Here is a 17,811-nt window from a genome sequence, read left to right on the forward strand (position 1 = left end):
CTCCAAAGCCCATGAAAACGTGTGACAGAAGAGAACCAGTTTTATAAGAGTAAATGCTAAGAAACAGGCCCAGATTTACATCACAGGAGCCTATAGGCACAGATGTCCTGGCTCCCTAGATTTTGCCCTCCATGAACCTACAAACCCCCACCGAGCTGCACCACAAGTGTGCTGGCTGGACCAACTGTCGCTCCTCCCTTAGCTCCCTTGCCTGTCAAGTCATAGTTAACTACAGGTGTCCCTTAGTATTAGGTAGTCAGAAGTACCCTCAATATTAAGACGCTAGAGGTGCCCCCAAGTATCAGGTAGCTAGAAAAACCTCAGTATTAAGTAGCTAGAGGTGCCCCTGACTGACGTGAGATATCATCAGTGGAATGCCGAGAGCTGGGTGCGTAACCTCTCATTTACACTCCACTCGGGCCTCTTCAGTTAGGGAGAGAGGCACTCTTGGAGGGTAGTGAGCTGCCTTTCCATCATCGGGCGCCTGTAGGCGCGTACCTACAGTGCCTTATGGTAAATCCAGCCCTGCGACGAAATATATAGAATCGGGAGTGTGGCAAAATGGAATACAGGCGGCCATTTTGTTATTACTTTCAATGTTACTTCAGGAGAATTGTCCATACACTTTGCAAGTTATTGAACAATACTCACCTGTGAAAGTGGTTTTGCGGGTTTAGCCAATAATCCTCCAAGATACTGAACGTGAGGCAGAAGTGGGCGAGCAAACTCAAGGGTGAAGTCTATATTGTACAGCCAGAGCTCAGCCTTCAAGTGTAGATCAGGTATGTTTGGTCTGGATTCAGCTGGGAAATGTTCTTCAATGACATCATCAAATATAGAATCAATTCCTGCCCTTATCATTAATGAAGGAAAGAACATCAGCAGGTTCTTCACACGTCCAAAGAAGTCCATCTGGTCGGTGAGCTGTGTCTGGAATAATGGCACGTAGGACAGAGGGGTCGGCACCCCTACCCGGTTAGCGTTGGCAAAGATCCCCGGAAAGAATGCAATGAATGGGAGTCCCAGCTTCTCCGAGACCAGATAAGTGCAGGGGTTGAAGGCGTCTAGAATGGCGATGTCATAATGTTCCTCTTTTAAAAAGTTGAATATCTCTGACTGGTGTAACGTTATATTACACTGGTATGACAGCTCCTTCAAAAATTGCCACATGGAACGGACTCCACGCCTGAAATGCAGATTACACAGATTTGAAATGTATTTTTTTTAGGTTTTAAAAGTGGAGCCTTACTTGTTATTTCATTTTGGAAAGAGCAGGAAGGGGTTTCAAACTTTGTTAGTTATTAATTTTTTTGCCGTCTGTTATACTATAGCTGAACTTTATCTGCCTGCCTTCCTAATATTGCCAAGACATGCAACAGCAAATTAGAGGCCGTGGTCAGACCCAATTTTAAATATATGTGCAAGTTACAAACATCATGTAAAATGATTGTACATATAGTACAACTAAAGCTTTTGCTGCTTGATGCTAGTTTGCCTAAGAGCTATAATAATAATTTGTTTCTTTCCTTTTTGTACTGTGCAAAAAGTACAACTCTTCTACAAGGCAAGAAGAAAGGGCAGTTGGTAAACTAAATAACATAAAACTGCCTGCACTTACGTATGCACAACAAGTATGGACTTAAGCACATTTCTGGCTTGATTCACTAAGCTGCTCTGCTACAGCAGCACAGCTTAATGACAGCAGGTAGTGTTTTAATCCCCTGTGCACGCTATGCAGCCATAGCGTGCGCCGTTAAATTATGCTGGGCTCAGATAGTTTAATGAGCACTTCGTTACATTTAACGAGCGATTCACTGAACCCGCCCGGAGCCCGGGGGGTCCAGTAGATTCAAAGTACGATATTCCTGCACTTCGATTGGCCCTGTAGGCTGCCTGTCACTTGACAGTCAGGCTATCGGGCCAATCATTGGGCTGCAGTAGCAGCGCAGTTTAGTGAATCAAGCCCTAAGTATCTTAGTGAACAAAAAAGGGTGGACCATTTACAGGCAATAATAGCTTAAGTCACATGATATGATCATGGCCAGGCTTTGACCTGAGCGACTGGAGCGGTCACTCAGGGCGCCGACTTCCAGGGGGTGCGAATGCTTCCCTCCCTCCGATAAGTGTTTTCCCCGCCGCACAGCTTCCCTCCGATTAGTCTCCCCGCTCTAAGCTCCCCTCAGTTCCCTCCCTCCCCCCTGATGTAGAGAACAGTGCAGGCAGTGGCTCTCACCGTCCATCTTGCAAACAGCAGCTTTGCTCAGCTCCCGGGGCATTTTTCTGAATTGCAGCTTTAAGGGTCCTTGCTTGACGGGAGCTAGACAAAGCTGCTGTTTGCAAGATGGACGGTGAGAGGCTGCCTGCACTGTTCTCTACATCGGAGGGAGGGAACCGAGAGGTGCTCAGAGCGGGGACATTAATCGGAGGGAAGCTGTCCGGCGGGGAAAACACTTTTATCAGAGGGAGGGAAGCTGAGTGTGTGGTCTGCATGTGTGTAGTGTGTGTGTGTACAGTGTGTGGTGTGAGTGTCTGTGTGATCTGCATGCATGTGTGTGTGTGAGATCTGCATGTGTGTGAGATCTGCATGTGTGTGTGTATTTGATCTGCATGTGTGTGTGTGTGTGTCTGTGTGAGTGTGTGATCTGCATGTGTGTGTGTGTGTGAGATCTGTGTCTGTGTGTGATCTACTTGTGTGTGTGTGTGTATTTGATCTGCATGTGTGTGAGATCTGCATGTGTGTGTGTATTTGATCTGCATGTGTGTGTGTGTGTGTGTGTGAGATCTGTGTCTGTGTGAGTGTCTGTGTGTGTGAGATCTGTGTCTGTGTGTGAGATCTGTGTCTGTGTGAGAGAGAGAGGTGTGTGTGTGTGTGTGTGTGTGTGTGTGTGTGTGTGTGTGTGTGTGTGTGTGTGTGTGTGTATAGAGGATGAATGGGGGGGAAACCAAAATCTGGTTGCACTCAGGGCGCTGTGGAGCCTAAGGCCGGCCCTGGATATGATTGCCCGAAATGGAGAGGTTGTAGGACTGTTTTTTTAAGATTTTAAAGCTGGGCTAGTGTCACACAGATTTAGGGAAGGAGTTCCAGAGGATTGGAGAAGCACTTGAGAAATCTTGTATGCAGAAGTGGGAATAGTTGATTAGAGTTGATGAGAGGAGAAGATTGTTTGTAGTCCACAGGCTGGATTTTGCATGATATCTGAAAATTAGTGTATTATGAAGCCAGTTCTAAGGAAGCCATGTAGAGTTGTAATCTTAAACATAATCCTATATTTAAAGTGCAACCAGCGTAGGGACTCCAGACCAGATTTCACCATACCTGCCCAATAAGAATTCTTTTTGATTTTCCATGAAAAGTTCCATGTGTGCTTTAATGTATTTTTCGTCCAGGGCAAAGGTGGACACTTCGTAAGAACTTGGTGGTGGCTTGTAACCTGAAGATCAGACAAAAAGCACAATTTGTTAATATGACCTCAATCACCTGATGTACAGGCACCTTTATAGTCTCTGTGACTGTGCCGTCCCCCACTTTAGGCTCCTCAACCTTGGGCTTGTGTGTGTCCATGCTTAAGAGGGAAATATTAAAGATTAACGGAGCGCTGACTTAGAAGTTGTTACGAGATCATTGCCATTTTTAAAGTGGAGGATGGAGAATTCCATCTATCACGGTGGAAAAACAGAGCGCCAGAGAAGAGAACGAAATTAATAAGTAGGCTATGTGTGAGGTAAGAATGACGTGTGTATGTTTATTTTACGTTTTAACTTTCAGTTCAGGTTTGCTTTAAGAACAGTATCTTCAGGGTTAGTGAATCTGCCCAAGTGTGAAATGTTATGCCGCCAGAACTGAGTGAGACTAGTTCACAGAACTTAACCAAGACTTCTAGCTACTTTCCTGGCCTTCAAATTCCTTAAACTTTAACCCATTTGGAACTTTGACAATTGGATCCATCACCACATACCCGTCAGTAACTGTTGAATGCACTGCAGTCTGCAAGACTCCACCTCCAGCAGCCACTCAAATTACTGAGTCACTCCCATGGGATCTGGCTGCCATTTGTATTGGCAAAAGCGGTTATTCTGGATATTACTAGGTGGTCATATTAATGCGACGCTACTGTGTGTCTTGTACATTCCAGACTGGGCCACGTTGGAGTGTCCGTGACATGTCTGACATTTGTTCAAAGGGTCAGTGTCTGTGTACAACCATCTGTACTTGGGGTAGAACGTCTTAGGCTCGATTCCCACACAACGATCTGTTCCGGCGGTCTGTTCGGGACAGATCAGAACGGAGCAGCTCAGTATATTCTCCGATCTGTTTTCTCATCGCGATTGCATCCAGGGCAGATGTGTTTACATCATAGGTTGCTATGGGAAAGGCATCTGCTCATTCAGAGAAAACGGAGCATGGCCGATAAGTTGTATTCCATTTGTCGCAACAAGGTAAACGGATCCAGTATTTTTTGCACAAATGGAAGCGGACCCTATTTTTAACCATAGTATCCACTTCCTGCAGAAAATGTACCAGACAGGAACAAGGCTCGGTTCCCACACAAGTGGGAACCAAACCTTAAAGGATATCTGTGCTTACACACCTAGACAGCAAGTCTTGTGCCTAACAGAGAACATTTTAGACATACATCACAGCTTTTACCTTGCTGGTTCCATTCAGATTTCTGGCTACTGTGGCTTAGTGCCACCCCCAGTCCAGGCTGTCTTTTATAAACAATCCATAGCATTATCTCCTGATTACTGGTAGCCATTGAAGGTAGACCAGGAAGGTGCTATCAACATATGAGCCACAGACAACCACAGCTTTGATGTCAGAAGCCCCTGCTCCAGCTATACCTCCCACTCCCAGTCTCTACTTGTAGCCAGGAAATGGGGTTGTGGATTGTTTACAAGTGAAGGCATGGAGTGGGAGGTGCTAGACCACAGTGGAGAGAATATGGCACCATCAAGACAGAAGATGCAACTTACTTACATGTGTAAGTAAGTACAATTTCTTGAAAGCCCTCGTTCACCAGCCTAGATTTCCCATTTTTAGTAAGAGTAAATAGAGGACTGGGTGACCAATTTATTCCATACAAAGTTCCTTTCGGAAGAGTCAGTCATGTGACCCTGGATGTATTCCTTGAGACAGGATGTCCTGTTGCCATGAGGATTATTATTTGTGCTATGCTAAAGTGTTTGGTAATACTACTAACTTACCGGGAAGTGTTTCCTCCACAAGCTGCCGGAACATTCTCACCTCATGCCCATGGTTATGAAGAATGCGGGAGATTTCATCCATAAGGAGGTAATGGCTCCCACCTGTAAACACAAACAAATATTTACAGCCTACCGAGAAAGACATTCCTGTCACTGTCTTCTATAGTGTGACAGAGGCCTTACTATCCAGTGTGGGCTGTTTCCCCGACCACCCTCCAGGCCTCCACCAAGGCACCCCTATGAGTCACCTGTTGGAGCAGAGTGGTCTGTACACGCAGCGCAGATAGGCACCCAGTATAACCAGTAAGAACTCTTTATTGAAGAAAAACATGCATAGATATATTATACACCACCATCAGAAATTGCAGCTTACTTGGAACAGAGAGAATACAGAGTGAATACAGGAAACAACAATCCCATAAATATCACCACAGCATTTTACACAGGTAACTGTTGTTAAACCTCCAACACCATCTACACACTAAAACATGAAGTCTGTGATATCAATTAAGTCCTCATGCCCAGGACACAAGTGAATGGGCCAGGACTGCCAGACATCCTCCTGTTATGATCGCTGCTGCAGCAGGTATTGCTGGCAGTAGTAGTGCTGCTGAGGCAGTTCTGATCTCTTTCCATGCAAGCTGCATAGCTTTGTCTGCCTTTCCCTGCTGTCAGCTTGTGACTGATTATCATTCACCTGTGTGGGAATCTGCATGTCTGCTTCCATTGGATGACCTCAGTATAAAGATCTGCTTCCTGCAGGGTTTCCTTGGGCTATCATAGTTTCAGTGTAAGCTAGTCTTGCTGTTGCTCAGCCCCAGACCGTGTTTCTTGTTCTAAAGATACTTTGCTGGTTTTGCATCATATATTGGTTCATTGCCCATATATATGCATACCAGCACGTTTATTATTTTCCTTGTATTCGTGTTACGGATTGCGTTCATCTCTGCGAAGAGATAGCGAATCCTTCTGAGTCCTGTTCCCTGTATTGCTCCAGTTCTAGTCAGTGTTCCTGCTTATGTCATATATCGGTTTATTGCCGATATATACATATGTTAGTCAGACGTTACAAATAGTTTCATTGATAGCTGTAATTGTAATACGCTAGGAAAACATACTTATTGTATATTTATCTGTGTTACGTTCATCTATCTTGATCCTGCTATTTCCTGACTATCCTGTCCTGTCTTTGTGAGGCACGCCATCGCTGCAAACGCATTGGCTGCCTCATTCCAGTCTGTCTTGTTGTGGACGCTTGCTGTCACTAAGTAGTGGCTAGTTAAGCAAGCGTTCATTCTGTCTACCTGTCCTGATCTCCTCAGTTCTGGTTCATGCGCTCAGTGCTACTTTGCGCTGAGACGTTTTCACGAAAGTATTGTTTGTGGCTGTTCGGATCTGCACCGGCTCTGTGCGCCACAATCTCCTATTGGAGTCAGTCCTCTCCTACACTAAACTGGGGATATCCTGATTCCTTGTGCTGGTGTGTGTACCCCCTTCACGTCAGCTTATGCATCGCGTGCTGACCGTGGAGAATACACCTCCAAGCGTAACATTATGATAGCCCCATTACCAATCCCTATTGTGGGGGGGGGGGGGATTTCCAGAAATTATGACACTGTTTGTCAGGGGTCCTGCTCCTTTAAAAAATTTGAAAAGCTTGGTCCTGAAGTTACAGACAAATTTATATCAGAATTGGTTAAAGTTCTGGCCAATCCCGACTTTCGGGCTTCTGCAATTTCTACCTGGTCTGATTGGATCGTTTGTGCTCTTTTTAAGGGCAAACTTTTTGATTGGGCAATCGATGTCTTAGATCACACTCAGTTTAGACAAAGTCCTTTGCAATTTATAGCTTTTGTAATTCACAATTGGTTGCGCATAGATCCATTGCCTTTTCCTCTTAATGAAGTCCTGGCAGCAGGCCAATCAGCTGCTCCTTCAATTGCTTGCAAAAATGATCAGCAAGCAGAAAGTGTTGCTGATAATTTTCCTGCAGCTTTGAATAAATCACCAAAAACAGCAAGGTCAAAGGCAAAACGCAAACGTTCTAAGAAACGTGTCCAATCTGCAGAATCGTTATCTTTAGCGACTGCGCATCAGACCTGCAATGAGATTCTGCCATTAACAGATAATGAAATGCAATTGTCTTTCAGGGGAGTTAAATGGACTTATGAAACTACTAATGAACTTTCATCACTGGCTAGGGAAAATAAAGATTTTTGTTTAAAAGAATTATCTGAGTATGATTATGAGGATATATTACAGAGTATTGAACAAATCAATCTATTCGTGCAGCAAGAAAAATTTGCATACACTACAGTCCAACACTTGCTACAGGTATTGGAGATCCTTAGGAATAAGAAATCTGCCAATCGCCTGCTAAATAATCCAATGCATGTTTCTGCCATAACCACATTTGCAAACTGTGATCTGCCTGTTAAGTATGCTTGGAATCCTCCATTTGAGAAAGGAGAGATGGAAGCTCTGGTCAATGAATGGAAGAATGATTCAAGTTCATTTTGTCAATTTTACAGTGCAAAAAGTGAATTAGTATTGAATGCATGCATTAAGTCTGCCTATAACCTAATAAAAACTGGTGTGTGTGGGTATGACTTTGTGGCTCCATTGATCGATGTGTGGAAAATGATTTTGGACGATTTTTATGCGATTCAATCAGTTGATACCAGGGAAGACACACTGTCAATTGGAGACTGTCCCACTTCTCCAGTTACTGAGTCCCTGCCATGTCTTGTGAATGTTCCTGTAACTCCACCCTGTACCATGGATAACTCAGTGTTACTTCCCAGTAAAACAGAAGCCACTGATACTTTCTTAACTTTGCCCTGCACAAATTTCTCAGCAGAGAATCCAGAGGTCCTGCTGACTTCTGAGTCCAGCCTAGCCAGTACTCATGAGTCTTTGTTCAGTGAAACAGACACCAGAAAAATCTGGCCTGTCTCTGCAAACACTTCTGCAGAAATTACCTGTGTTAATAAAGTTCAACTCCTGTCTGATCCAGCAGATGCCAATAGATGCACTACATCAGTTTCCGAGTCCCAGCAATCCTGTCCAGAAACCTCAGAACCCCAGCATCTGAATTTTCTAATTTCACAATTGAATGGTGATTCAGATGCGCAAACATTGTGTTTTGATCTTCCTGTTTCTACACCTCACTCTAGTTTCGTGAATAACTCAGAGCGTCTGCTATGTGAATCCGAAATCGCAGAATTATTACCGTGTTCAGAAAATGTTCCAGTAAATTTGCCCTGTACCATGAATTGTGCAGTAGATCTCTCCAATGAAACTCAGGTCACAGAATCATTATGCTGTCCAGCAGGTGCTTCCATGGTTTTGCCCTGCAATATGGACTGTTCAGTGATCCTGTCCAGTGAAGCTGTGGTCGCAGAGTCTTATGCTTCACCCAGTACTTTAGATACTTCAAACCCTCTAGCAGAGGAGTCTGAGGCACTGCTTACCTCAGTTGGTGTTGCAGTAATATTCACTTGTCTAGCAGCTGTTTTGGAATTACAGTCTGCTCTAATAAAACTTGATGAATTTCTGCCCAGCAAAGCAGAAGCCATTTAAATATTGTCCTCGTCAGCAAGTATGTTAGATACCTTGCACTGTACACAGTCTGATTTAACCAATGTTGTTGAGTCCCTCTCCAGTGTTGTAACAGCCGAGGAACTCCAGCCCTGTCCTCTGAATGTTTCAAAAGTCTTGCCCTGTAACATGGATAATTCTGATTCTCTGGTCAAAATAATAGAAATCTCAGAATTTCAGTCCGGTCTAACGAGTGTTCCTGAAACCCAGCCCTGTATCCTGAAAGATTCTGGTTCTCTGGCCGCTGTGGCAGAGGTTCCAGAGTCCCCTTCCTGTCCAGGGATTTCCTCAGTTTTGCCTAGTCCAGTGGGGGCTGCTGCAATACTGACTTGTTCTGCAGCGCCTCATGAGCTCCAATCCAGTGTATTAGATGAGTCTCTGTACAGTCCAGAGGTAGTTGTGGAGTCCCTATCTGGTTCAGTGCATACATCAGAAGATTTGTCCTGTCTTGTTAGTGCCCCTGAATCTGATTTGTTACTGACTTTGCTGGAATCAGCGACATCTAAGTCTGATCCTGCATTCTCGTGTAAAAGTCCAGTAGTTGCGAAGTCTAGTCATGATGATTTTTTTTTGGCCAGTCCTGGTTTTGGTCCTGTCTTGGCTGACCCTGAGGCTCACAGTTCCTTGACATGCCCAGAGGTTTCTCTTGTGCCAGTGTGCCCAGATGTTCTATGTGTGCCAGAATGCCCAAGTGTGTCTAAGGTGTTAGCGTGCTCTGATGCTTCCTTAGTGGGAACGTGTTCTGATGTTGCCAGTCTGCCTGCATGCCCAGAGATGGTTCTGGTCCCTGAAAGCCCTGATCTTGATGTTTGTCCTTGTGGCCCTGACTCGGGAATTGCCCTTGGTTCCATAGGGGTTCTTGATACTTCTCCATGTGAGCCTAAGGGGCGTTCTGACCTATGGGGATCTCTTTGGAGCTTCAAGGTGTTCTGGGAGGTCTCTGAGAAAACTTGTCCTGGTGCCTTGGACTGGTTCAACAGTGGGTTTTGTGTTGGTAAAGACAGTCCCGGTGGGCATTGCAAAGGCTTTGGCGTTTTTGAATGGTTCCTGGAAGGCGGTGGGTATCGCTCAGGGAGTTTCGGAGGGCTTTCTTCTGGAAATCATGGTTCTGATGGGTGTCACACTGGGGCTTGTAGTACTGATGGGCATGGTTCTGTAGGTTCTGGTTCTGATGGGTCCAGTCTTGTGGGGCCTGTTTCTGGAATTTGGTCTTGCCGGGCTGTCCCGGTCATCATAAATTATCAGTCAGACTGTTTTGTTGGGAATTTCAGTTTTGAAAAGCGTCTAGAATCCGCTTTTAAGGGGGGGGGGGGGGTACTGTTATGATCGCTGCTGCAGCAGGTATTGCTGGCAGTAGTAGTGCTGCTGAGGCAGTTCTGATCTCTTTCCATGCAAGCTGCATAGCTTTGTCTGCCTTTCCCTGCTGTCAGCTTGTGACTGATTATCATTCACCTGTGTGGGAATCTGCATGTCTGCTTCCATTGGATGACCTCAGTATAAAGATCTGCTTCCTGCAGGGTTTCCTTGGGCTATCATAGTTTCAGTGTAAGCTAGTCTTGCTGTTGCTCAGCCCCAGACCGTGTTTCTTGTTCTAAAGATACTTTGCTGGTTTTGCATCATATATTGGTTCATTGCCCATATATATGCATACCAGCACGTTTATTATTTTCCTTGTATTCGTGTTACGTTGATACATCAGTGACGCTGATATATACGTACACGAACTGTTTATATCCTGTGTTCAGTTAGTCAGTTCCAGCACGTTTTGGTGGATGCGCGTATCGTGATCACCCGTGCTGAGCTAGTTATCCTGTTCCTGGTCCTGTTTGTGGATTGCGTTCATCTCTGCGAAGAGATAGCGAATCCTTCTGAATCCTGTCCTGTTTCCGTTTGTGGATTGCGTTCATCTCTGCGAAGAGATAGCGAATCCTTCTGAGTCCTGTTCCCTGTATTGCTCCAGTTCTAGTCAGTGTTCCTGCTTATGTCATATATCGGTTCATTGCCGATATATACATATGTTAGTCAGACGTTACAAATAGTTTCATTGATAGCTGTAATTGTAATACGCTAGGAAAACATACTTATTGTATATTTATCTGTGTTACGTTCATCTATCTTGATCCTGCTATTTCCTGACTATCCTGTCCTGTCTTTGTGAGGCATGCCATCGCTGCAAACGCATTGGCTGCCTCATTCCAGTCTGTCTTGTTGTGGACGCTTGCTGTCACTAAGTAGTGGCTAGTTAAGCAAGCGTTCATTCTGTCTACCTGTCCTTATCTCCTCAGTTCTGGTTCATGCGCTCAGTGCTACTTTGCGCTGAGACGTTTTCACGAAAGTATTGTTTGTGGCTGTTCGGATCTGCATCGGCTCTGTGCGCCACAATCTCCTATTGGAGTCAGTCCTCTCCTCCACTAAACTGGGGATATCCTGATTCCTTGTGCTGGTGTGTGTACCCCCTTCACGTCAGCTTATGCATCGCGTGCTGACCGTGGAGAATACACCTCCAAGCGTAACACCTCCGCTCATGTGCATCAAGGCTGAGGTGTTGGGGGAAGGCAGAGGGAAGTTACATAGGAGGATCCGGCTGGGCTCACACTATACCTAATAAAAAAATCTGATCATGTAAAAACAGTGTCATTCTCCATTACAAAAGGATCAGTGTGTTCCATTGGCATCAGTTTTTCATCCGGTTTCCAATCAAATTTTAAATGGACAGGAGAAGATGATAAAAATAGTCCGCCTCCTAGTCCAAATCCAAAACAGCTTTATTGGCAGGACCAAATACATTTAGCATTGCCAAAGCAAAACAAAGCATTAACATGAGGAGGGGGTTGTGGGAATAAGGTAAGGGTATAGGGGGTTGGGGTATATAGTCGATAGGTGTGTGGAGGATGTAAGGGACAGTATGGGGGGCTGGGATATACAGTGGTGTGAAAAACTATTTGCCCCCTTCCTGATTTCTTATTCTTTTGCATGTTTGTCACACTTAAATGTTTCTGCTCATCAAAAACCGTTAACTATTAGTCAAAGATAACATAATTGAACACAAAATGCCGTTTTAAATGATGGTTTTTATGATTTAGTGAGAAAAAAAAACTCAAAACCTACATGGCCCTGTGTGAAAAAGAAATTGCCCCCTGAACCTAATAACTGGTTGGGCCACCCTTAGCAGCAATAACTGCAATCAAGCGTTTGCGATAACTTGCAACGAGTCTTTTACAGCGCTCTGGAGGAATTTTGGCCCACTCATCTTTGCAGAATTGTTGTAATTCAGCTTTATTTGAGGGTTTTCTAGCATGAACCGCCTTTTTAAGGTCATGCCACAACATCTCAATAGGATTCAGGTCAGGACTTTGACTAGGCCACTCCAAAGTCTTCATTTTGTTTTTCTTAAGCCATTCAGAGGTGGATTTGCTGGTGTGTTTTGGGTCATTGTCCTGCTGCAGCACCCAAGATCGCTTCAGCTTGAGTTGACGAACAGATGGCCGGACATTCTCCTTCAGGATTTTTTGGTAGACAGTAGAATTCATGGTTCCATCTATCACAGCAAGCCTTCCAGGTCCTGAAGCAGCAAAACAACCCCAGACCATCACACTACCACCACCATATTTTACTGTTGGTATGATGTTCTTTTGCTGAAATGCTGTGTTACTTCTATGCCAGATGTCATGGGACACGCACCTTCCAAAAAGTTCAACTTTTGTCTCGTCGGTCCATAAGGTATTTTGCCAAAAGTCTTGGCAATCATTGAGATGTTTTTTTAGCAAAATTGAGACGAGCCTTAATTTTCTTTTTGCTTAAAAGTGGTTTGCGCCTTGGATATCTGCCATGCAGACCGTTTTTGCCCAGTCTCTTTCTTATGGTGGAGTCATGAACACTGACCTTAATTGAGGCAAGTGAGGCCTGCAGTTCTTTAGATGTTGTCCTGGGGTCTTTTGTGGCCTCTCGGATGAGTTTTCTCTGCGCTCTTGGGGTAATATTGGTCGGCCGGTCACTCCTGGGAAGGTTCATCACTGTTCCATGTTTTTGCCATTTGTTGATAATGGCTCTCACTGTGGTTCGCTGGAGTCCCAAAGCTTTAGAAATGGCTTTATAACCTTTACCAGACTGATAGATCTCAATTACAATACTTTTGTTCTCATTTGTTCCTGAATTTCTTTGGATCTTGGCATGATGTCTAGCCTTTGAGGTGCTTTTGGTCTACTTCTCTGTGTCAGATAGCTCCTATTTAAGTGATTTCTTGATTGAAACAGGTGTGGCAGTAATCAGGCCTGGGGGTGACTACAGAAATTGAACTCAGGTGTGATAAACCACAGTTAAGTTATTTTTTTAACAAGGGGGGCAATTACTTTTTCACACAGGGCCATGTAGGTTTGGAGGTTTTTTTCTCACTACATAAAAAAAACCATCATTTAAAACTGCATTTTGTGCACTGTTATCTTTGACTAACAGTTAACAGTTTTTGATGAACAGAAACATTTAAGTGTGACAAACATGCAAAAAAAAAAAAAAGAAATCAGGAAGGGGGCAAATAGTTTTTCACACCACTGTACAGTACATAGGGGGGTATTGAGGAAATACAGTCCATGTGGTATCATGTTCTTCTCAGTTGGTGGCAGGCTGTGACATATCGGGCAGCTATTTGCACTGTAGTTTCCTCCTCCCCCAGTAGGATGTAGAGCAGGGGTCCCAAACTCAATTTACCTGGGGGCCGCAGGAGGCAAAGTCAGGATGAACCTGGGCCGCATGAGGGATTTCACAAAAAAAGTCCTCAAATGTCATTATTAACGGTTTTAATTATTTCTTCTGAACATGAAGTGTCCGAACTATTTTGCCTATTTTACCTTATAGGTCGCTTCAGTGCTCCCATTACAAGTAATTTGCCGTGTCCCCACCGCAAAACGAGGGCTGCAGAGCCCCCAAATCCCCCGGGGGGCAATCCGCCGGCACTTCCTGGAAGGGGCAGAGCTTTCAGCTTCAGCTCTTCCCCTCTTGACGTCAATCGCGGCGGATTACTGCCTCTGCCCGCCCCTCTCACTCTTGCTTCACAGAGAGGGGCGAGGAGAGGCGGCGATCCGTGCGGCGATTGACGTCAGGAGGGGCAGAGCTACAGCTGGGAGCTATGCCCCTCAGCGCAGTCGTGGATGCTTGCCCGGGGGATTTGGGGGCTCTGCAGCCCTCGTTTAGCGTCGGGGATGCGGCGGATTACTTGGGAGCACTGAAGCGAACTATAAGGTAAAATAGGCAAAAATAGTTCGCTTCAGTGTCCCTTTTGCTTTTGCCGGCGCAGGCCACAAAATATTGTACCAAGGGCCACAAATGGCCCGCAGGCCGCGAGTTTGAGACCCCTGATGTAGAGTTTCCTCTCCTCATCTGTGGAGGTAAAATCCTGGATATGTTCAGAGAGTCTCTGGAAGTGGACAGTCCTCACAGGTGCGTATTTGCTGCAGTGTAGCAGGAAGAGGGCCTCATCCTCCAAGACCCCCCGGTCACATCGTCTGCACAGTCTCTCCTCCCGGGGCTTCCATGTCGGTCTGTGCCACCCTGTCTCTATCTCCAGGCTGTGGGCACTCAGACAGTACAGACTCAGGGTCTATCGGTCTATGTAATAGCAGCAGTGGAATCCCTCCCCATATGTCGTAAAGAGGAACGTTAACCAAGAATTGAACTTCATTCCAACCAGTAGCCAATATCCCCTTTCCCTCCAGAAATCTTTACCTTTTCTCAAAGAGAGCATCGGGGGTCTGTATGGCTGATACTGTGGTGAAATCCCTCACCCAGTGTGATGTCATGACCAAGGTCCTGATAGTTTTCCGTCTGTGAACCTCATTGCATTGTGGGAAATAACAGCTTTTTCCAACTGCCAAGCAAGCAATATCTCCCTCTGTGCATAGAACTCTCAGTAACAAACATTCCACAGACATTGCCAGTACTAAAAAATGTTGCCTCGTGATAAATTTGTGAATGTAAATTGCTGTTGTTTATCTTTAACAGCAGAGTGGAAGTTCTGAGTTCAGGCCGGTTTAAACAGCATCTACCTACCTCAGGTACATTTTCTCAAAGTCTGACATTCCGAGCCAGGATGAGTGAACTTGCGTGAGAGTCCTAGAGAGCATCTAACTAGCGTGTAACCTTATCTGGTGGGCGTGTCTCTGCTGTCACGCACACTGCCTCATCCCACAAAGCATGAATGAACCAGAAAATAACTTTATCATGAACTTTTCCTAGAAGGTATCAGATGGAACCTTCATTGCTCTTGCAGCATCCATGTCTTACTGGGTCAGAGGCAGAGCTGCTTCGGAAGAACCTACATAATATCAAACAGGTGGTTGTAATATTTTGGCTGATCGGCGAATACAGATCAGGCTCCCTACACACTGCATGCGATTCTGATTCCGATTTGTAATCGGTTTTTACATCCGATTCTGATTTTTAATCTTTACTGCATGCTGCATTTTTTTATCCATTTTTCTGTTGAATGTAGTCAGGGAAAATCGGAATTGAAAATCGAAATCAGAATCGCAAAACGGAGCTGTAGACAGACAGACACACTGCTCAGCAAAAACATCAACATAACCTGCCTAAAGGTGGCCACACACGATACAATAAAATCATCCGATTTTACGGCAATTTGATAAAAACAATCAGATCTCCCGAAAAAAATCGAAAGCTTTTTTTTTCATTCAACTCAAAAATCCGATCGGATTTACTGTTTTCTTCAATTTTTATCGATCCAGAATGCCAGATATTTTTCTTCAATCTTTCTATAGATGGTAGATTGCCAATTTATTAATATACACACCCTAGCAATTTTCTCAAGAGTTTCCAATCATTTTTAGCATAATTGGGGAAAAATTGAACATAGGTGTGTGGTACATTGGTCATATTTTTGAACTGTTACAATCAGTCAGAAAAATTGATTTCAATTCTTAAATTGAACAGATATTTAAAAAATTGTATGGTGTGTGTGGCCACCTTTAGGCTCCCTGCACACTTCATGCGATACCGATTCCGATTTTTAATCAGTTTTTACATCCGATTCCGTTACTGCATGCTGCTTTCTTCCTCCGTATTTCTGTTGATGGCATTTTGGGAAAATCGGAATTACAAATCGGAATACGAAATCGAAATCGCAAAACGGATTTGCAGTGTGCAGGGACCCTGCATGCAGTAACGATTAAAAATCAGAATCAGAATCGCATGCAGTGTGCAGGAAGCCTTACTGTGTAGATTCTCCTTGTTTTATTTATTTATTTATTGTATTTATAAAGTGCCAACATATTATGCAGCACTGAAAGGACAACTGCAGTGAGAAGTATAAGGAGGTTGCCATATTTATTTCCTGTTAAACAATAACAGTTGCCTGGCTGCCCTGCTGATCTATTTGGCTGCAGTAGTGTCCGAATAACACCAGAAACATGCATGCAGCTAATCTGGTCAGATCTGACAATAATGTCTGAAACACCTTATATGCTGCATGCTTGTTCAGGGACTATGATCTCCTATTCCGCTCCGGGTATAGGAAGTGTTCTACTGCCGCCCGCCGCCATCCGCTCATATCTGGAGGGGGGAGCGAGGAAGGTGGAGCCCCAGGTGAGGGAAGGGGGGGGAGGGGGAGTCATCCCACCTTCCCCGCTGCTGTGCCCACCGCTCCCCCTTCACTACGAAAAAAAACAAAAAAAGGACACCTCACGGCTGGGTCTCCTTAGGGATCCAGCGCCTGGGGGCGCATGTCCTGCCCCGCCCCCCTAGCTACGCCCCTGGTAACGGCAGGCGCAGAGTGGATGCAAAATGGACGGAGTGCTTACCGTGCCCATTTTGCATCCGCTCTAGCGGGAACACAGACTTACTACCCGCATGCATCACTGAGCTCTGGGAACACACAGACAGTAGGATCAAGAGAATCTGAAGCCAAAATTAAAAAAAAACTAAACAAAAACAGATACTTACCTAAGGAGAGGGAAGGCTCTGGGTCCTTTTGAGCCTTACCATTCCTCTCCTCCTCCCCTTGTTCCTCTTCCCCCTGGCTCCTCCATTTTAATCTCCCACAACGGGAGTGCTACCAAAGACAGGCGGCTCTGTACTGCGAACGTGCGCGTGCACGAGAGAGGGCGCTCGCGCGTGCACAGTTTGGGACGTCACGTCATCGGAAGCTCTGTACTGCGAACGTGCGCGTGCACGAGAGAGGGCGCTCGCGCGTGCACAGTTTGGGACGTCCCGTCTTCGGAAGCTCTGTACTGCGAACGTGCGCGTGCACGAGAGAGGGCGCTCGCGCATGCACAGTTTGGGACGTCCCGTCTTCGGAAGCTCTGTACTGCGAACGTGCGCGTGCACGAGAGAGGGCGCTCGCGCGTGCACAGTTTGGGACGTCCCGTCATCGGAAGCTCTGTACTGCGAACGTGCACGAGAGAGGGCGCTCGCGCATGCACAGTTTGGGACGTCACGTCTTCGGAAGCTCTGTACTGCGAACGTGCGCGTGCACGAGAGAGGGCGCTCGCGCGTGCACAGTTTGGGACGTCCCGTCTTCAGAAGCTCTGAACTGCGAACGTGCGCGTGCACGAGAGAGGGCGCTCGCGCATGCACAGTTTAGGACGTCCCGTCTTCGGAAGCCTAAGTGCTTCTGAAGCCCACTCTGAAGTGGAAGTGAGCAGTCTCTGACCCACTGGTCAGAGACTGCTAATGGGGGAGCCAGCGCAGGGATGATGGGATTAGGAGAGAAATGGGATTGCTGGACCCACAGCCTCCCCTCTCCTTAGGCAAGTATCGTTTTTTTTTTTGTCTTCAAATTTCCGCTTCAGATATAAATAACAGTGTCAGTACACACTTCATATAATACAAGTGATAAATCAAGGAACATACAGGGATGTACTGTGTTTATGTGTGCAGTGCAGGATGCAGAGAAGCTGAAAAGGACAATTATGTATTAAAAATAACATTGTATAGTCATGAAATATGTAAATGAATCCACTCACCTACAAAGCTCACTGTCAGGATTTTGGCTCCCTG

The 17,811-nt window shown here is 45.4% G+C and overlaps 1 protein-coding gene across 1 annotated transcript in view; it reads right to left on the bottom strand.

Moving 5' to 3' along the window:
* LOC137559970 (UDP-glucuronosyltransferase 3A1-like) overlaps nucleotides 1-17,811 on the bottom strand; it is a 29,647-nt gene extending 11,836 nt beyond the window's left edge. Inside the window, exons 1-4 of the mRNA XM_068271844.1 lie at nucleotides 17,778-17,811; nucleotides 5,206-5,307; nucleotides 3,317-3,431; nucleotides 652-1,186 (exon numbers count right to left, since the gene is read on the bottom strand). Of these exons, the coding sequence (XP_068127945.1) occupies nucleotides 652-1,186; nucleotides 3,317-3,431; nucleotides 5,206-5,287 (732 nt within the window). The 5' untranslated portion in view covers nucleotides 5,288-5,307; nucleotides 17,778-17,811. The remainder of the gene's footprint in view (nucleotides 1-651; nucleotides 1,187-3,316; nucleotides 3,432-5,205; nucleotides 5,308-17,777) is intronic.

This window comes from Hyperolius riggenbachi, chromosome 1, assembly GCF_040937935.1.
Source record: "Hyperolius riggenbachi isolate aHypRig1 chromosome 1, aHypRig1.pri, whole genome shotgun sequence".
NCBI lineage: Eukaryota > Metazoa > Chordata > Amphibia > Anura > Hyperoliidae > Hyperolius > Hyperolius riggenbachi.